General features: G+C 41.5%; 3 protein-coding genes and 2 non-coding genes across 5 annotated transcripts; 3 read left to right on the top strand and 2 right to left on the bottom strand.

The window, feature by feature from the left end:
* Positions 1-1,183: 1,183 nt before the first annotated feature.
* Positions 1,184-7,078, bottom strand: poldip3 (polymerase (DNA-directed), delta interacting protein 3). Its single transcript, XM_061712185.1, has 10 exons — positions 6,964-7,078; positions 5,952-6,052; positions 4,818-5,266; positions 4,668-4,703; positions 4,420-4,497; positions 4,066-4,329; positions 2,783-2,860; positions 2,535-2,664; positions 2,306-2,372; positions 1,184-2,192 (listed from the first exon to the last, which is right to left on the bottom strand). The coding sequence occupies exons 1-10, from the start codon at positions 7,029-7,031 to the stop codon at positions 1,979-1,981; spliced, it is 1,485 nt and encodes a 494-aa protein (XP_061568169.1). The 5' UTR covers positions 7,032-7,078; the 3' UTR covers positions 1,184-1,978.
* A 468-nt stretch (positions 7,079-7,546) lies between these two features.
* On the top strand, positions 7,547-7,700 carry LOC133422841 (U12 minor spliceosomal RNA). Its single transcript, XR_009770777.1, has one exon. It is a non-coding gene; the product is annotated as a U12 minor spliceosomal RNA (small nuclear RNA).
* A 630-nt stretch (positions 7,701-8,330) lies between these two features.
* LOC133422829 (U12 minor spliceosomal RNA) lies at positions 8,331-8,484 on the top strand. Its single transcript, XR_009770766.1, has one exon. It is a non-coding gene; the product is annotated as a U12 minor spliceosomal RNA (small nuclear RNA).
* A 318-nt stretch (positions 8,485-8,802) lies between these two features.
* fam234b (family with sequence similarity 234 member B) lies at positions 8,803-18,091 on the top strand. The gene is made up of 12 exons (XM_061711389.1): positions 8,803-8,948; positions 10,295-10,837; positions 11,514-11,627; positions 11,776-11,943; positions 12,044-12,159; positions 12,438-12,588; positions 12,718-12,859; positions 13,188-13,382; positions 13,601-13,679; positions 13,840-14,007; positions 14,088-14,208; positions 15,149-18,091. The coding sequence occupies exons 1-12, from the start codon at positions 8,912-8,914 to the stop codon at positions 15,373-15,375; spliced, it is 2,061 nt and encodes a 686-aa protein (XP_061567373.1). The 5' UTR covers positions 8,803-8,911; the 3' UTR covers positions 15,376-18,091.
* A 118-nt stretch (positions 18,092-18,209) lies between these two features.
* On the bottom strand, positions 18,210-19,897 carry ndufa6 (NADH:ubiquinone oxidoreductase subunit A6). Its single transcript, XM_061711390.1, has 3 exons — positions 19,730-19,897; positions 18,640-18,755; positions 18,210-18,426 (listed from the first exon to the last, which is right to left on the bottom strand). The coding sequence occupies exons 1-3, from the start codon at positions 19,857-19,859 to the stop codon at positions 18,295-18,297; spliced, it is 378 nt and encodes a 125-aa protein (XP_061567374.1). The 5' UTR covers positions 19,860-19,897; the 3' UTR covers positions 18,210-18,294.
* Positions 19,898-20,140: the final 243 nt, after the last annotated feature.

Below are 20,140 nucleotides of genomic sequence, written 5' to 3'. Positions count from 1 at the left end.
TTGAAATATGCGACCAGGGGAAAAAAAGTTGATAGAAAAAACAGGTAATTTAGCATATTATGCTGGCAGTCAAATAGTCCAATAGTTCTCTACCAAATCTTCCCTTTGGAAGTGGGTAAACCTGAACACATCAAACATGGCCTTTTTTCATCCAGGGTTCAACCTTGATGCTCCACGACATTGAAGAATATTTCTCTCCACAAAGCCAAACTGAAAAATGTGTTTTACCTTATACATCAGTTTGACCCCAATGCCATCAGTTTTCTTCGTAGTGCTTGTGAAAATACTCTCACCTTTAGATATTATCTTGAGTTCTGTTTGTTGTTTTTTTTTTTTTAATTTTGATTATGTTCAAGTGACATCTTTCCCCAACTACATTTATTCTTCAGAAGTTATGGTTCACCATCGTCCTTCCAGGTTTTCAATTCTAAACCAATACTTAATAAAATGTCCCCTTCTCAGTGTTTGTGGTTAGCCCTGTTGCCTCACAGTAAGAAGGTTCCTGCCTGAACTCCCTGGCCCAGCATGAGTCATGTGTGGCATCTGCATGTTCTCCCCATGCTTGCGTGGGTTTCCTCCAGGTACTCCAGCCTCTTCCCAAAGTCCAAAACCATGTATATTGGGTTAATGTCTACATGTGGCCCTGCCATAGACTGGCAGCCTGTAAAGATCCTCCCATAACTGAAGGATGCGTCTTCTGACATGACTGTTCAAAGGACGACGTAATTGACTGCATCAATTTGAGGTTAAATAGCTTGATGCCGACTGAAATAATCGGTGCGGTATTATTCCAAACAAAAGCTTTCTTCCCCATTTTCCTGGGGAGGTGGTGACTTTTTATTTTTTGCGTTTGTGTGAACAGGTACAAAACCATACATAATCCACAGCTTCAGGAGCAGAATGTGGCAATAATGTGTCCAGACACTACATGTAGATTATTCCTGTAAACTAATGAGTAACTGTGGTAGAATATCAAGCTCTTTAACTTCACATTTATAGTGTTTTATAATGTGTACACCCATAACAAATGGCTACATGAACAAATCATTAAGGGGGCTCCAGAAGCTCACGTAAACTTTTTCAGAATCCAGTTTTTGTAAAGCTGAATGTTGAGCAAACCAAACATGACTGTATAGATCATTCACCATCACAGGAGCAGCACAAATGAGTCTCTGGCAACGTCTACAAAGCTAAATATTTAATGGCGATATTTCACAGACAGATGACTGCTTTTGACTTCTCTTGACAAAGCAAAAGTAATTTACACTTGTTTAACAAAAATTGGGTGTACCATACTACGATGAAATATAGGTATACTGCTTCAAAACTAGAAAACAAAAGTAAAAGCAGTTTCAGAGCACTGGTCACCACTAGAACTGTAAAACGAAGGAATCATCATGTAATTGCTTCCTGTCGCTGTATCAATGTACTTCCTCTCAGTGACTCTTGCAAGCAAGACAACATTATGGATTAAACGTATGTCGGGATGTGGGGAGAAGTCAGTGTAGACAAATGAACTGAACTGATAATATGACTAGACACACCTGTTCAGGTGGATGGCTTAAAATCTAACCTCTTAAAAATGACACAGCCAAACAGTTGATAACTAGTGATAAAGATGGCCCTGGGCTTTAACTTTTTCTTTTACTGTTTTTTTTGGGGGGGACGTGGAGATAACTGCAGTACTTTTAAGGAAAGAAAAAAAAACCCAGTCCACCAAACTAATTAAATCACAACACTTCTTCATCTGGTCCATTTCAGAAATAAACAAGTGACATATGATAGCACAAAACCAGGATGTTGAGCATCCCTGAATTTCACATTCTCAGTAGTCATGTCTATGAACCATGAGACAGAACAAAAAAACAAAAAAAAATCAGTTTGAATCAATGTGGGCAATTGACAACAAATGTGAACAACCACTATTTTTACGTGAGCACTGAGAATGTGAACTTGATGGATTCATTTTAGACACAAGCTATATCTTGATGCGAAAGGCAGTAGTCTGTGAGCTGGGGGCCTCGGTAGTGGAAGTGGACTGCGTGGACTTGAATAGAGCTTTAAGTATAGTCTGGGGGTCCACTTCTGGAGTGGGCTGAGAGGAAGCTCGCTGACCGGCTGTGCGGGACAAAGATGGCGGCAGACCATCTTTCTTTGTGCTGCTGCCTGTAGCTGGAGTATCACTCAGTCTCCTGTAGGAATCCAGAAACCAAAGTGTCACATATCTTGAAGATCACAAAAAGATGCAGAAAACAAACCGCAGATGAACTGTAATGAAGGATTTAAGCCACATTGTGTTACTTACAGTAAAATAGGCTGATCAGAGGTGATAACATTTCCCTGAATGTGAAGGTTACACTTCATGGGTTGGCCTGGGGGTAAAGAAAAGAGGTATGCAAGAATAAAATAGTGATTCTAAACAAAAAACAAAAAGTATTTCACCAGATACGTTATCATTGCTACTGACAGTGGTCATTATAACAAGTGTAAAATAAAACACCAACGGCAAAACATTATTTGCTGATGCCACTCACCGTCCAAGCAACGATTGTTGTACTTCCTGTATGCGCTCACAGCATCCTCTTTGCGGACAAACACCACTTCAGCCACACCCACCTTTACCAATCGTGCACGCTTCAAGGCACCGCACACACAAAACAGCTCCTGTGAACAAACGAGAAGCACAACCACACACTGAGTCATCGTGGCACCTCAGCACATCACTGAGAACAGAAAAGAAATCAGGAAAAACATTTAGAAGGAACCAGTGTGATTTTCTTACCACTATGTCTTCCTCAGTGACACGGGGATGGAGGTTGTTCACTGTTATCTTAGTCCCCTCCAACGGGCTAAAAGCAGGCTGGACGAGAAAAACCACATCAGCATGACAGCATCATCAAAATGACTATTCAAGCCTGATTTATGCTTTACAGCTGAATCAACGCCATTGTGACGCAAAACCTCCATGTGTACGTGAATACCCCTCTGCATTGCCCCAAGCGCACCTCCAAAATATTGTGACTACGTGTTTTGGCGTGACACAGACCAAAGGGATGTGATTGGTCCCATGTACAATTTCCTGCAGTTCGCTTTTCCTTTGTTCCTTCTGCTAGAATCGTTCAAAGGGCTACAGATCACCTCCCCGCAGTCCTCCTCTTTCATTAACAATAAAACACTTGCTGTTCCACATCGATCAACTCCAACAAAGTCCTCTTTCATTGAAAAGCCAAACCAGATCAACGCTCAACCAGCGACATTCACATGAGTTCAAGATATTCAACACCTCCTAGAGCATAGCTCTTCCAAGTCTGACCCTCGTGGGCCGGTATCCTGCATGTTTTAGATGTATTGTACACCAAATTCAAATTAAAGGCTCATCATCCGTTTGTTATGGAGGTCTGCACAAGTCTGTTAATGACAGTTATTTGTATCAAGGTGTGTTGAAGCAAGGAAACATTTAAAAACATGCAGGACAGCAGTCCCGCGAAGGCCACACTTGACAAGCAGAGTCCCAGAGTCTTGTCTGAGAATTGTTTTGCAATACATATGCCCTCAATGCAGAACTTGTAAAGGTGCCTTACAGAGTCGGAGAGACGATGGACCTTTTGAGTTGAGGGTAGGCATAAAAATTGGGCTGTAAATTGTTCATCTCACAAAATATAAATTCTGGGTTTTACAGAAAATTCAACCCAACTGTAAATGAATGTCATAAAAACACTTTAGGTCTGCTTTAAAACACATGACTCTAATTAATGGTCATCACCAGTATGTTATTATGGTCTGCACAGGTCTGTTGACACAGCTACTTGTATCACGGTGTGCTGACTCCGGCCCTCAAGGACCGGAATTGTAGTCCCCTGTTTTATGGGACACATTACATTTTTCAGTCTCCCTGTAATATATTTAAACAGGGATCTGAACACTACTTAAAATAAGTTATTGACCACTTTATTTACAATAAAAATAAATTAGACTGACCTTGCAATCATGCAAGATGGAGTGATGCTACATGTAAGAGGTGTGACGGTATTACCATCAGGATACAGGTGCAGGACAAGTGTTTACCTGAGGGGGGGTGGGTGCTGTTGTGGTAGTTTCTGCTGCGCTTTGCTGCAGTGTCCTGGACACAGGCTGTAACGCTGCAGCGGAGGGCCGCAACGCTGCAGCTGACGGCCGCAACGCTGCAGCTGAGGGCCGCGGGGACGTCATGCTGGCGTTCGGTCGGGTGGGAGCCACAGGGACAGGAGGACGCGGGGCTGTGTAGGCATCGTTTTTAACCACCTTGGTGATTGGGGCAGACATGGAGAATCCAGAGCCACCTGCACCAGACTGCGTGACATAAATATAGAAAACAAGTAAAATAATGTGACAATATGGACAAGAAAGGCACTTCTTCAGCTGTGATTGATCAAATCTTACCCGCAACTGCAGCATATCATTGGCAGTTGTGATCTTTATTTGCTTGCTGGCAGTGCCATCAAGCGCATTTAAGACAGGCTGTAAAAAACAAAGTTTGTAATACTAATCAATTTTTCAGCCCAAAGTCATTTCTTTAAATTTTTACAGTAATGAGTCCCTTACAATACATTTTTACAGTAATGAGTCCCTTACAATAATCGCTGGCATGCGATGCTATCATACTATAGGTGAGAAAGGAAAAACTTTACCTGTGCAGCTCCGCGTATTCCACCTAGTGGACGTTGCTGTAACGAGAAGAAACTGTTTTATTAGAAGCCTGTCATTTTGCTTTCACACTTCAACAAACCCTATGTACAGGCTGCATAGCTGATCTAATAAGTGAAACTCTTTAACCTCACCTGTATGGTCTTGGTTATTTTCAGAGGTGGTGGAGAACCAGCGGCTTGTGTCATAGTCCCTCCAATGCTCCTCTTGAGGCTCAATCTATCACGGGCATCCATCATTTTCCCATTATTGCTCAGCTGTGTTGTTGTGCTGCCCCTTGAACTCAGTCCTTGTACATTAGGGGCAAACTGCCTACTGTTCACACCTGCAAGATTGCTGTTGTAGTGTATTTGTATCTGAGGCACAAATGTCTTCGTCTGTAGCTGTTGAGCTATTGCTGCCTTCAGCGTGGTCTGTGAAGGGGCAGCTGTCTGACTCTGGCCCTGTTTGCGTGAGTTGATCATCTGTCGAGCATCCTGCACCGCTCCTGATCCTGGTCCTGGTCCTGCTCCTCCCCTTCCACGGATTTTGAAACGAGCATCTCTCTGAATCAGTTTTTCTCTGGCATCCTTGACAGGAAAACCTGAGGAAAAAATAAAATAAGTCTGAGGGAAAGGAGCATTTTACTCCTCAAATTCCGGCACTCTTCAGAGGTATCTAATAAAGTTGCTGGTGAATGTATGTCACACAAATTTCAAGTAAACTGTATGATACGAATTATTTTGTTCACTGCACTGATTACCAATTCCTACAATTCAGCCATTTCCAAAGTAAGTTGAAAAATATTTTTCTTTAAATCAATGAGTTAAAAGCACTGTTCGCGACAAAAATGATGTAGAGTAGTTCAGTACTTGACAAGATCTGGTGTGATAATCAACTTCAACTAAGCAGCAAAACAGTTATAGTCTAGTAGGGGTGGGAGGCAAGTTGTATAAAAAGGGAAAAAAATTGTTTAAATGGTTGGGGGAACATGGCAATTCTCAGCCACAATCACCATTATTAGTATATAGCAGGTCTCCATAAAAGCAATGTAGTAATTGGTTTACTTTTTTCCTCGTTCTTTTTGTCTGCAAATTCAGATTAAAATATTGGCCTCATACAGTGTATAATCAATAACAGAGCAGCAAATTTTATACAAAATGGTGTTTTACCAGCAAATGGTTTTCATGGGTTTATAAACCTGAGTTGTTTTGGGATTTATTTTCTTTTGCTTTCAATCTTGTCCAGTTTTGATTAGACTTGAGTTTTTGTGTATTGATAAGCCTTACCTGTCCCTCCTCCAAGCCGCTGTCTTACATCATTCATCCCAATTTTCTGCCTGGCATCAAAGGCTTTGCCATCGCCTCCTGCACCGCGTCCGAACATTGGTCTGAGGAAACAAAAAGGTTTCTTTATGCTCCACATGATTACCAATATTTATTCACTCTGTGAATCAATCGTTCTTTACAAAAGCACTGTTCATACAACTACAGGCAAATTTCAATGTGATTTACATCCTAAAAATGTAAAAAAATAAATAAATAAAAAAAATAATAATAATAATTCACACACACACACACACACACACACACACACACACACCAGCCTTTATGTTCCGCTCCACCCCTCCTAGCTTTGCAGCGGTTAAATAATAATAATTTACATTGAAACACTTAAAATTGAAATGTAATTTTGCTGCATACCATATGTAACACATTTCTTGATACCAATGTAGGTTTCAACTATCCCATTTTCCTGGTTCATAATCTCATCTTTTTAGTCACGTCTAAAACAACTACAGATAAACGCTTATAATTTATAATTGACTTTGTCACAGAGTAATTAATCAATGTATACACTTTTTTTCCTTTAACCAAGGTAACCACTGACCTAAAAGTAATCTCTTAACCAAATACAACAAATATTATTTCAACCAACAAAACAAAAAATACCCAACTAGGTTCGTCGAACAAACGAAGCTACAAAAACGAAATGCACAGCAGGGACTTATATCACTGTCGCCAAGAAAGCCATTCTCAATCACTAAAAAATGCTAGGAAAAACAACCAGTTTCACTAATTGAATGATATATTTATACTTAAAATAACCGTGTAAAGGAATAAAAGGCCTCCAGCTCGTGGCTCCGTCTCGTCCTGGCGCTGCAAGCCGTGATGTGCTAATGTTAGCCGACGAGCTGCAAACAACGCTCATTTCTCGATGTGCATTTGGAAATGTTGCTTAAAAGCTACAATTTTCTTTTTCACAGACAGACACACTTGGGTTTGGTAACCGTTCAAGTACCGTTTAACTGTAGTCTTGAGGTGAATACCGCGTCGTCGTATGACTTCATCCAAAGAGACGTCTGCCATTTTCTCGCTTGCTCCAAACCGCGCATGCTCACTGCAGGAAGAATTTGCGAAGAGCTACGGCTACCGAATAGGCCCAAAGATACGTAGGTGACCAGGAGCTGAATTTTCAAATTGTTTCACATTAACTGCTTTTACCACATAATTTAAATATATGGATGACTAAACAAGTGATATTTAATATATTGGTGTTCATTAGGACCACAAGGATTGTCCCCTTACTATCATGTTATATTTGATTGATTCTGCCTGACGAAATTCCGAATGACGTGTAACCCACTCGAATACCCATGATCCTTTGCGCACTTATTATTAAAAAAGTATATAAATTTAACAGAATAAGCGTTCTTTACCGTGATTTTAGATTCGAATGTATGTTATATTTCAATAAAATTATTTAATTTACGGCAACATGTCGTAGAAATAAAATTCAATTTCTAAGAACGAACCCTCATATACACCCTAACAAAAGAGGTCTAGGCACTACCACTAATATTGTATTCGTCAATAGATTGGTTATGCCTTAAACTGATGAGTAAGGAAAATAACGGTACGGGGTGACGCCCGTATCCTCGTAACTATTGCGAGATGAATTTTTGAAGGGGCATAGGTCTGCCTGCTCCGGTGACTCGTCTACTTTACGAGATGCCCTGCAGGACCAGGACCTTCCCCATCCCTCCTCTGTTAAAAATAAAAACCAAGGGAAAGAACTAGGGTGAAGACTTTTAAGCAGTATAATAATCCATTAACAACTAGCTCTCGTTAGTGAACTTTTGTGATTGCTAGAACAAAGGATGGTAACATCTCTACCTGTGTTTTGGAGTCTACGTTATAAAATATGGTAACATTTAATGTTTGATAAATAACAAAGAAAATATACATACATATTAATTCATCAACTGCATGAATCATAAGTTACACGTGGTGCTGTTTTTGATAATGCTTTTGATGTATTTTAGTTGAAAACTACATGGTTTAAAGACCAACAACTACAAGTCCCATGATGCAGTTGGGCCGGCGCAGTACCTGGGTCAGTGCCCAGGAGCTGCACAGCCTCGCGTCAGACTCATTTGTGATATTTCTTTGCGCACGTATTATTAAAAAAAGTATATAAATTTAACACAATAAGCGTTCTTTACCGTGATTCTAGATTCGAAGGTATGTTATATTTCAATAAAATTATTTAATATACGGCAACATGTCGGTGGAAATAACATTCAATTTCTAAGAACAATTTATATACACCCTAACAAAAGAGGTCTAGGCACTACCACTAATATTATATTCGTCAATAGATTGGTCATGCCTTAAACTGATGAGTAAGGAAAATAACGGTACGGGGTGACGCCCGTATCCTCGTAACTATTGCGAGATGAATTTTTGAAGGGGCATAGGTCTGCCTGCTCCGGTGACTCGTCTACTTTACGAGATGCCCTGCAGGACCAGGACCTTCCCCATCCCTCCTCTGTTAAAAATAAAAACCAAGGGAAAGAACTCTGGTGAAGACTTAAGCAGTATAATAATGTATTAACAACTAGCTCTCTTTAGTGAACTTTTGCGATTGCTAGAACAAAGGATGTTAACATCTCTACCTGTGTTTTGGAGTCTACGTTATAAAACATGGTAACATTTAATGTTTGATAAAACAGAAAAAATATATAAAATTACTTCCACCATTCATTTATCAACTGCATGAATCATAAGTAACACGTGGTGTTGTGTTTGATAATGCTTTCGATGAATTTTAGTTGAAAACTACATGGTTTAAAGACCAACAACTACAAGTCCCATGATGCAGTTGGGCCGGCGCAGTACCTGGGTCAGTGCCCAGGAGCTGCACAGCCTCGCGTCAGACTCATTTGTGATATTTCTGGCGAGGAGAAATGGCTGCAGCTCTGTCCCGAGCCCTCAAACTACCCGGTAAGATGCGTTTATTCTCCTCCTGCCTGGATGAACTGACGGGTCTGGTTTACTGAAACCGCCGGTGGTCTGAGATCGATCCGCCTGGGGTCTCAGCTCCATAAATCTAACTGCTTTATTTCACAGACTGGGATGATACACATATGTATTATCTGTTCTGTATCTTCTCATATTAATAAGGTGAATATTTTGAGGGTATTATATCAGATGGATGTTATTGTCCGTGTATGTAGTTCAGCGATCAGGTTAAAACCGCTTGTGTTTTGGTTTTGCCACGAGCTAGCCGCGTTAACGCTGGAGCTGCTGCTGCTGCTGCTTCTATCTGCAAAGAAAACACACGCACGCACCTACGTATGTACGTGTGGATTTTAAAATGAGACTATACCACAATTGCACAATTTTCTAAGGAGCAATGGCAAGCAGATTTTTCTAAACATCCAGGAGAACTAACAACAGATCGCCTGTGGATGTGTGATGTCTCAAATCCTTCTGTCTCTTCAAATAATCCCAGATGGATTTGATTATTGTGAGATCTGGTCCCTGAGGGGCCATTACATCACTTCCAGATCCCCTGTTTTTAATGCTAAAACTAGTTAGTAGTGATATCGGCTGTTTGATGATTGTTATCATGCTGCAGAATAAATGTAGGGTCAGTCAGAAAGGCACCTCCCTGATGATATTGCATGATGGATAACCATCTGTCTGTGTTTGTCAGCTCTGAGGATGCTTTTAACTCCATTTGCAGAAATCCAGTCCCAAACTTGTTAGAAAACCTCTGGCACTGCATGCACTCAGTGTTGTACAGCTCTCCAGACCTACGCCAATCTAATCAGACCAGAGCACCTGCTGCCATTTTTCTCTATTGCCAAGTTTCTGCTTTTCTGCATGGTTGAGCCACATGACCTTGTTTTCACATCAGACTTTCTGGCTGGAACACTTGCACCAAAAGTACAGAAGACTAGCAGTGCCATCTGAGCTGATGGCACTGCTATTGATGGATGTCCTCTGATTTCAAAGGGATGTTGCATAATGTGTCTTTCATCTCCTGTACCACACTTTCTTGGCTGACCGCTGCATCTACGCCAGCGTCAGCGTTGCCCATTTCTCTGTGCTTCTTCAAAACAACCTGGACCACACATCTTGACACCCTTCCTCAAACAAGTTATATGTCTTACACATCTGTTTCAAGTAAATGATTGTGTTTCCACTTGAATATATGGCATTGACTGACATCAGCAGCTATGTGGTTAATTATTGGTTAATCTTAGATCAGAGATTTGTTTCCTGTATATCAAGTATGGCACCGGTGTGGCACCGTCATCACTAGCTGCTTTATCTGTCTGCAGGGAAGAAGGGCTCACAGCTCGGGGAGTACGACCCTCTCACCCAAGCCGACAGCGAAGACGAGAGCGAAGAGGATGACCTCGTCCTCAACTACCCCCGAAACGGCCTGGGCAGGGACAGCTGCCTGGGCACCGGGTCCTCCAAGCTGCGCGGCTGCAGGTCCGGAAGACTCGTGGGGGCCACGGATGAGGCCCAGGATGAAGACGAGGAGGAGGACGAGGAGGACGAGTGGACGGAGAGACTCCCAAGCAAACCCAGGCAGGACAGAGATGACATGAAAGGCGGGAAGTACTGGCGGCACAGGGACTCCAGCAGGGAGAGGATGGGGGAGGACAGAGGGGGAGCTGGGACATCGGGGGCTGCGGGGTTGGGGGTTCACATCTCTGATACGGAAGAGAAGAAGCTGAGAGTGAAGAACGCGGTCCGAAGTGCATTTTTCCTGGTGCCGCTGGTCTGCGCCATGTTGCTCGTGCTGCTCTGTGCTTTCCTGATTCCTTGCAAGAAGGGAGAGCAGCAATGGGAGAGAGCCCTGGGAGAAGCAGGAGGTAAACTTTCATCTTCTCTCAGGACCACTTCACTTTTGAGTTTAACATTTGTGCATAAATGTTAACACTGGGTGGGGTGTCGGACTCCAGTCCTCGGAGATTCCTACATGTTTCAGATTTTTCCCTGCTTCAGCACACCGTGATAAAAGGAGCTGTGACACCAACAGAGCTGTCCACACCTTGATGACAAGCTGGTGACGACCATTAATTAGAATCAGGTGTGTTGATGCATGGAGACATCTAAAACATGCAGGAATGCGGCCCTGGAGGACAGGAGTCCGACACCCCTGGCTTAAAGTAAATAGAGTGTTTGTTATGGGTCTTCATATGTAACTAAAGTAAAGATAAATACCTTGTAAGAGCTTCCTTTGATGATTCAGTGGCAGAACCTGTAATAATGTTAGCTTTACAAAGACTTACTAAGCAGTCTGGTTGTCTAGACAAAGATGGCTCACCCTTTAATTTCAGCCTTCCACTGATTATACAGCACCAAGAGCATCTTCCTTGCAGCCATCTAAGGTGTTTCAGCGTGAAATTTGTGCATTTATTCTGTACTTGTAAAACGAGGTTGCTTGTAAACAGTGAAAGTTGTCAACGACTACAAGATTACAAGTCTTTGAGGACCAAAGCTGCTGTGACTGTTGAGTGCGTGGAGCTAACTTTATTTTCTGTTCAGGTGTGACTCCACCCCCTCTGGCGTTGTGGGATGTTGATGGCGACGGGGCGGAGGATGTGTTTCTGGGCGTGACTGGACGGACTAATGAGACCCACTCAGCACAAGGGAACAAAGGTAAGCTCCTCGAAATTTGGAGGATTTGACATCAGAAAAGAAAGCAAAGCGGACGATTTTCAGATGTTTATACCAGAGCAGATAAAAATGTATACCGGTTTTGATGCAAGACTTCACACAGATGGCATGTTGTCCCCCCCACCCCCAGTTTACAGTGCCGTGGCCGTGTCTGCAGTCAGCGGTCAGGTGCTGTGGAGGAAAGTCATGAAGGAATACGTCAGCTACATCCAGTGTGGTCTGCAGAACAGCGTCCACTTTTCTCCCGTGTGCCTCCTCGGTGGGAAATCCCTCCTCGTCGCTGTCAATGGCACCACAGGTTGTTTTCACATCTTTCAATACCTCTCGTTCAGGTCGGGATTCGGGTCTAAACGACTGAAGCTCAAAACGTGTTTAAAGCGGTTTTGTTCCTTTTCCAGGGAAGGACTTGTGGCAGCTCCCCCTGAGGAACATTGAATCCCAGGCGGTTTTACTCCCAGACCTGGAGGGCGACTCGGTCCCAGATCTGCTTGTAGCCACCCTGCCTGCAGACAATGTAAAACTCATTTCCTCTGTTCTGCTTCCACACCTATATGAAGTGTAACTGTCGCCAGTTGTGTAGACCTTATTAAACCTGATGTTATGCTAATTTTTGGTTGTTTCAGCATGTGACATGTGCTTATTTGGATATATATCTCACCACTAAATAAGATCAGTGCTCAGCCTCCACTGATCTCAATGCCAGATCCATGGATCAGGAGCTCAAAGTTCATATTTCTTAGTGTTCTCAATCAGTGACTTTACTTTCCTTTTTCCATTCCTGTCACTTTTCAGTCTCTGGATTTAGCACTGACTTTGATCTCTGGACAAAAAAAAGAGGTGATTGGACATCCTGTCCCTTTCAACCTCACGGGACAGGGAAAGCTGATTGGTCCTTTGCTGCACGAGACTCAGAAAGGAGCATACTACATCTTATTTGGTCTGGGTGAGGAGAAGTATAAAGATCACAAGTAAAGCCATGAATGTTTGTACGTAGCTCTGCAGTGTGTGTGGATGTGAATACTCATTCTCCTCAGCAGTGTTTCTCACATGCATGTGCTGCTTTTTTTCCCAGGTAACATTCAGGCCATTTCTTTACGAGACATCTACATCCGTGCCACCGGCAAAATCCCCGTCTCTCAGCAGCTCAGAAAGAAGGATCCAGGATGGGAGGCGCTCAAGGAACCCAATTCCTCCTCCCTCATACACATCTACAGGTGTGCCTCAGTGTCTGGCTCATGACTGTGATTACGCTACAAAGACCTTCAATGTCTCTGAACTAACTTCATCAGTTGGTACAAACCCGGTGTTGTTTGAAATACCACGTCACTTCAGATTGTCAGGCGGCCGTTTCTTATCAACAAAAAAAAAAACTAAAGTTGAGCTTGTTCGTCAAAACTGATTACAGATTATAGATAGGTCATTCTGTTTGACCCAGTCTCAGAGGATCAAACGTCTTATTTAGCAGGACCATTTGTGTTGTGTGGAACACTTGATTGATGTTAAGAGAAGTCACAAGTTTTCTGTTTGTCTTTCCCTTTCCAGAGGCACTGAGTGTGTGGAGTTCCTGCTCCCTCTAGTGGCTGGATTTGGTAACAACCGCAACAGTCTGGACAACGTTTCCAACCTGAACTCCAGCAGAAGTGACTTGGTGTTGGTGTACGGTGAAAAGAAGCTGTCGGTGCTCGGAAAGAGAGACCTGCGCAAGGAATGGACCTTCAGCTCAGCTCCCATTCACAGGTACAACCCTGCACATCTCAACATCTCCACTGGACAAAACACCATTATATCATTATACTGACATAAGAAGGGAAAAAAAACTCCACGAGCTGAGGATGTCTACATTTATTGGCTCATAAGTTAGTGTGGTAAATCCCTTAAGTGAATAGGCTGAATACAAAGTATTAACAGGGCAGGTTTTTGAAACGCGACTAAGATGAGCTCTTTTCCGGTCACAGTCAGCCAGCACCGGGACACTTCAATAATGATGGCGTCCTGGATCTTTTCCTCCAGCATTCAGCGAATGGGGTCATGACGGTAAGCGCCTTTGACTCAACCAAAATCAATGCAGAATATGCTGCATAATATTTTCCTTTTTTATTTTTTTGGTTTGCATTTTTTAAGTTGTCAGAAATTGAGATGCACGCTCAATATTTCCTGGTGTACACGTTCACACTTTTCCTTCTTCACCTCTCAGGCGGTGGTTATCGACGGAGCCAGTAGCCACCCTCTGTGGACGGCCGAGTTTGTGTGTCCTCATCTCGTTTTGGAAACATCTGCAATCTCCACCTCAACTGGCAAATCAGCGTTCTTGTTCTGGGCCAGCGACCCGATCAGAGCACAGAAAAACGTTACCAAGACAACGGTAAGCGTCCCCTGTCCTGTTTATGTAACCCCACTGCATTTGTCGTTTACTCTACTGAACTGGTCCTGCTGTCTGTCTAGGTGGCACCGGGCGTTTCTGCGGCGGTGCCTCTCATTAGAAAACTCTTCCTGATGCATCCTGCATATCCCACGGTCCTGCTGGAGCTCGCCAGCACCACGGACACAGCCGTAACTTCTGCAGGTAGAGCCACCGTGGTGGAAATACACCAAGTCTGCAAAAAAAGATCAGGGGCCGGATTCACATAACATTCTTAAGAAAAAAAATCTTAAGTGTCATTTTTTTCTTAAGTTCAGTCTTAAGAAGAAAAAAGAGAAGAAGTCATATTCTCCAATAAAGTTCTTAAGTATTTTTTATCAACTTTCTTCTTAAGTTTCTTCTTAAGAAGAAACTTAAGAATAAATAGTATTCTTGAAATAAAAGTTCTCAAATTTGTTCTTGACTTTTTTCTTAACTTTAAGACAACCTTGACCTGTCTTAAAATTTCTTCTGTGAAAAGGTAATAATAATAATAATAATAATAATAATAATAATAATAAGCCTCTAATATCACCTTTTTCCAACACATTTTAGACAAGTTTAGACTAGTAGGTCATAGTTTGAGGATATACAGTACTTTGTAATTAATTACACAAAGAGCCTGTTAACTGTTTGTTAGCATGTTAGCGTGGTAGTTAATTATTATTAATTTTCCCCAATAGTATTTTTTTCGCACATTAATCTCATCCACCATAACCTTGAAAAGTTCCTGCATTTCTTTTTCTCCTTCTCCATGTTTAGTGAGTGACTGACGGTTAAGACCAAACTACCTGTATAAATGTTGTTTGTTGGCACGTGCAATGCAATTACATATTTTAAGAAGTTCTTAAGTAGGAAAAATAAGAAATTTGTAAGAAATGACAGCTCTTAAGAGGGTTCTTAAGAAAATATTGAGGAATTGCACTTAAGAACTTTCTTATGAACTTCTTAATTTTAGATCTTAAGACATTTCTTAAGATTGTTCTTAAGAACATATTGGTGAATCCGGCCCCAGCTTATTATTATTATTTTATTTTTACTAATAGTGACCAGCATTACACCACAAATAATAAATCTTTTATTTTTGCTACTTTATCTCCAACAGTGAGTTACCAGGAGCATCAGAAGGACGCCACCTACATCACCGTGTCCTCTCGGCCCACACCTGGCTCTGAGCCCGGTTCCCGGATACTCAAGAGCATGAGCCTCAAAGCTGCCATCGCCAAGGGACAGATCGTCCGGATAGGAGAAACCGACAAGACGGGGGGCGCGGTTAAACCCGGCGTGTTTGAGGTCAACACATTCTTCAGGCGTTTGGCCTTCACACGTTAAGTCAGACGGACGGCTGGGAGGAGCCAGTGATGCTTTTTTTTTTTTTTTTTTCCTTTCGTAAGCTGTGGCCAGACACTAAAGGAACTGTGTTGCTTTGTTTACTGATGAATGCTGGTACGTCACCCTGTGTCACAAAGAGCTCAACAACTGAGAGGCTTCATGGACGAAAGGGACAAATGTGAACAATTCTGCACTAAGTACACACTTCCAATTCATTCGCTGTTAGGTTCACTAAGCAGAGTTTCATTTCTGTTACTGTGAAAGAGATTCCTCCTGTTTTCACTAATCCTATGTTTTTACATTGAAACTGGTTATTTAAATTATTTAAGCAGCAGTAGTAAGTTTATATTTAAGTAAAGCAGATTAACTTTATACGGTAGGTTGTTACCGACAGTGAAGCACAATAATAATGACGCCTGGTCATGTGAATGGGTATAACTTTTCCCTGGCCAGTCTTTTTATTTCCGACATTTCCATTTTCCATAACATTACTAATTGTATTTGTTCTGGTTATCACCAAGTTGAGAGGTTTGTAAATATTTGATGCTGTACAGTATTTATTGGTTTGGTTTAATGTTTTTAATTTTTCTTGTTTGACTGAACGTATTTTTTTAATGATTGTAAGATCGACTGCTGTTTTCTGGTAAACTGGAACTTGAAATGATGCATGAGAAAGTAAACTCTTACATGTGCTGGATGTCCAGTGTGCTGGCTGCGGTGTTTCCTGCTAAGCTGCGGTGTGGGTGAACGGCCAGCAGATGGCGCTGCTGCAGCCTCTCACCCAGGCAGCAGCTATTCTCCGCATAGACATGCAAAAACCCCCCAAATACATTTGTACAGGCTATCGAGTTTGGTGAAATATGAGTTCATATTACAAAAACAAGAGTAAAATAATTTAATGACGAGTGCCATTTCAAGAGTGATAGTTTCCTGAGGGTTTTATAAAATACTGCGCACGTTTAAATACCGTAAATAATGTACAAAATCATCTTTTTAAATCTGCCTCCCATAGCAACCCGCTTTAGGGGCGGGCTCAGTTCTTTGTGGGCGGGGCCTCTAACGATTGTTTCAATGATAAGTCCCGCCCCCTTTATTTGTTGCTATTGTCAATTTGGGTAATCTATCCTTGTTTACAGTTTACTGGGGTGATTCCCTGTGTGAAAACTTCACCCCGGGAGGCGCTGGATACATTTTGAGTACCCAAAAGGGCCACGTTTCTTTGAATATTCAAGTGGAACATAAATATGCGTGGGAGGGACATGTTTTAAATCCAAAATAGAAAAAAAAGGGTACACTTGGTAACATGGATTTAGAGACGAGGGCTTGCAGGTCACAATGCAAGCTGGAGAAGGCTCGTCTGCAGTTGTCATGATAGATAATGTTCAGGATCAACACTGTTCTTACACAGCAGGTGAAGTTAAATTTGATTTACATTTAATTAATTTGGAAACGCTATTTAGTGCTATACTGCAAATTAGTAGATCTTAAGTTATACCACTATTTATTATCATAGCTGCGAATAGCTATCTAGCACAATATCTGAAATTATACTAGACATGCTCCACTTAGCTCTGTCTTGTCCAGGTTTAAAGAACATAATACATTTCATTGCTTGTCTTCTTGGGACACCTGGCATTACAGGAACCCCAGTCACATCACTACCTTTTTGGGGGGCGGCATAAACACCATGCAATGAATGCATTGTAAACAGCTGTACCTTTTAGCTTCAAGGACAGCACAAAATCCTGAATCGAGTTCTGGTCCCTGTGCAAACTCAATAGCCATTGGCCCATCTGATTTTGCGGGGCGGATTTTTCCAACAAGTCAATTGGTGATGCTGGATAATTATACTTGGATCTTGGGTGTGTGATGTTAAAGTGCCCAGTCAATCTGTGTGGCTCACTGAGTCATACCTTTAGACTTAAATGTCACCATAAAAAGTAAAGAGGGTGTTTTTTTTTTTTTTGTCAGGGTTTTTTTTATTTGATTAGACATTTTAGACACTCATAAATATGATTTCAAGCTTAGGAAAATAAAAATTCTCTTTCCATATGTCCCCTTTACAGCTTTTGATTTAAAAAAGGCAAAGAGCCCATTATCAATACCTGGAATTCTGGTAGGGAAAGAGTTTGAAAAACATTCATGTGCTTTGGTTTTCGTAACTCGCAGCTTTTACTGAAGCCATAACATTTTAATAAGTGTGAAGTAAAAAAGTTTACCTTTCACTTCTTTTTTCCTTCACAGATTATCCTGTTTTAATCACTACTGCTGGGAAGTGTCATTAAAGAATACATATTTAAATGCCTTCCTGGGGTTCGTCCTGCTGTGTTTTCAAATGACTTCTGCCAGCAATGGATTTAGGGTTTTTACCATTACTGACAGTTTAGGCTGTCTAAAGTTATTCATATCGTACTGTATTTGCATGCGCTACTTTCAGTCTTAGTGAAGGGTATAACACTTACAATACAGCACATCCTGTCGGCTTAAGTTCAAAAACAGAGCAGAGATCACACAAGTCACACGAATATTAGATGAATCCTCTTATCGCTACAATGTACATATGATCTTATCTGACACTTAAGCTGAAACACAACACATTTCATGTGTCTTCTGTTAGATTTACAGGTGCACAGTCCCCAGAAATCATCTCGAAAAGGACAGCCAGTCAAAGATCTGAACTGTTATGGAAGAATTATCTAATAATTCTAACATTGAGATGTTAAAAATTGTTTATCTTTGAGTAAAACTATTTACATCTGCCCTCAGTGTATTTTTTTGTTGAACTGTACTAAAAAAAAGCAGTGAGCATGAACAAAAGACAAAAACAGTAGGTATTTGAGTCTTAAGCGTGTATTTACAATAAAGAGAAACATTTTTCACACCTGACGCTAGCAAAGATGGGTCAGACAGCTACACAGTTCAAGGTTCATGACCCTTGTAGAATTTGGATATGAAGTCAGTGGCTCGAGGCTCCTCACTCTCATGAAAATAGCGCATAATGTGAGTCTTCTGCTTCCACACGTGGATCGTTTCCTGAAGTTCCATTTTACCCTGTAGTATAAAAAAACAAACCAATATGAGATCATTTGGTGCAATTTTGAATAATATCCAGTGTTGCTCCACTATCATGCAAGAAAGCACCCATCAATATTTGAGAAAGAAAATAAGCTACAAATATGATTTTTTAGATAACTAGTAGTTAGTGCAGTAACTGAAATGCTCATGGTTGGTGGAGTCCACCCATCAGTGAAGGGCTGTTTTTACCTTAATGACCAACATATCGATCACACGGGGGTCATTGATGTGCTTATTTTTGTCGAACATCTCCCGCACTTTGTCTCTTCCCTGACGCGATGTGATGTCCAGCTGAAACATGGCCACTGCAGACAAAAACACAAATCAGTCATTATGCTTCTACCACATTAGTCAAATTGAGGAGAATCTCCTCTGTAGTTTTTATTTTGGGTCAACCAATAAATTAATGAACTAACAGGCAGGTTGCTCTAATGTTTACAATAACCAGGGGTGCACACAAGCCGGGACTCGAGGGCCAGTCTACTGCATGTTTTAGATGTTTCCCTGCCTCAACACAACCCTGATAGACAAGGCTGTGTCACCAACAGAGTTGTGTAAACCTTGATGACATGTTGATGACGACCAGTGATTAGAATCAGGTGTTTTGAAGACGGGGAAACATCTAAAACATGCAGTAGACTAGTCCTCGAGTCCCGGCTTGTGTGCACCCCTAACAATAACTAATAGTTGTAACTGACAAGGTGCAATATTTTCAGAAACAACTATGAATATAAATAGAGTTGACTCATTATCCATATTTTACTTGAAACGACCAATAAATGATGCAACAGAAAAAAAGGTCACCATAAGTTACAGCCGTATGTGCACAAACAGGAACAAATGTATGACTGCTTTTGGTCTCTGAAATCAGATTTGTGGGAAAGTTTTGGTCTTTAATGATAAAAACGCTCAGCTTCCAAAAGTGCGCAGAAATCCAACATAAACATACATATTAAACATGAATAATACAACAGAAAAGTAAATATGATCCCATAAAAGAAAAGCACCAATGTTTTGCTTCACTTGTGCGTCCAACACTCGCTTTTAAATACAGTGTCAACGTGATAAAGAAATGTTGTAGATTTACCATCGTAAATCTAGAGTACATGAAAATACCAACATGTTAAACTAAGATAAAGGACATAGCAGCTGCAAACACAGTTATTATTGAATGTTTATCGCCAGCAGCTCAGCATCAGTGTGCTGCTCCACACAGACGCGACCTTGACGCGAGACTCGCTTATTCTCTCTTTTGCAGCGCAGCTTCGGCTCAACATACCTGTGTTCGGTATCTCACGGTACCAGGCCCGATACAGCTCCCGGACACGGCGCTTTGCCTCGTCTAAATCACGACTAAAAATCGGTTTGACAACCTTAGCCGCCGTGCGGGTCGCAGCCGTGGTCGCCATGGCTGTTGCTGTTGCTGTTAGCGCACTTCCGGTTTCAGGGTTGACGTGTTAAAAGAAGAAAAAAGCTCGAGCTCCCCCTGGTGGCCAAAGGCGTCCATAGCAGTCATTAGTGATGGCGTTTTCGAAGTAGGTCGGACATTTGTATCAAATAATATGGATTTAAAAAAAAAGGATTTGCATTTTATTAGTTTCCCAGTGAGTACTTTTGTATTTTTACTTTTATTGTATTTTTTTATTTTTTGTGAAGCACCTTTTGACATTCCGTTGTCGTGAAACGTGCT

Source organism: Cololabis saira, chromosome 21 (genome assembly GCF_033807715.1).
Source record: "Cololabis saira isolate AMF1-May2022 chromosome 21, fColSai1.1, whole genome shotgun sequence".
NCBI lineage: Eukaryota > Metazoa > Chordata > Actinopteri > Beloniformes > Belonidae > Cololabis > Cololabis saira.
This window is presented reverse-complemented; position numbering and strand designations above follow the sequence as displayed.

What these genes read in the sequence shown, in the direction of transcription:
- poldip3 (XM_061712185.1), bottom strand. Translation starts at nt 7,031, where the DNA reads ATGGCAGACGTCTCTTTGGATGAAGTCATACGACGACGCGGTATTCAC. An exon ending in ATGATATGCTGCAGTTGCGG is followed by an intron (nt 4,330 to 4,419) that starts GTAAGATTTGAT and finishes TATGTCACGCAG; the next exon opens with TCTGGTGCAGGTGGCTCTGG. An exon ending in TCTGATCAGCCTATTTTACT is followed by an intron (nt 2,193 to 2,305) that starts GTAAGTAACACA and finishes GGATTCCTACAG; the next exon opens with GAGACTGAGTGATACTCCAG.
- fam234b (XM_061711389.1), top strand. Translation starts at nt 8,912, where the DNA reads ATGGCTGCAGCTCTGTCCCGAGCCCTCAAACTACCCG. An exon ending in CTCAGCACAAGGGAACAAAG is followed by an intron (nt 11,628 to 11,775) that starts GTAAGCTCCTCG and finishes CCCCACCCCCAG; the next exon opens with TTTACAGTGCCGTGGCCGTG. An exon ending in CCACCCTGCCTGCAGACAAT is followed by an intron (nt 12,160 to 12,437) that starts GTAAAACTCATT and finishes GTCACTTTTCAG; the next exon opens with TCTCTGGATTTAGCACTGAC.
- ndufa6 (XM_061711390.1), bottom strand. Translation starts at nt 19,859, where the DNA reads ATGGCGACCACGGCTGCGACCCGCACGGCGGCTAAGGTTGTCAAACCG. An exon ending in CCGTGAGATACCGAACACAG is followed by an intron (nt 18,756 to 19,729) that starts GTATGTTGAGCC and finishes TTTTGTCTGCAG; the next exon opens with TGGCCATGTTTCAGCTGGAC. An exon ending in TCGATATGTTGGTCATTAAG is followed by an intron (nt 18,427 to 18,639) that starts GTAAAAACAGCC and finishes TTTATACTACAG; the next exon opens with GGTAAAATGGAACTTCAGGA.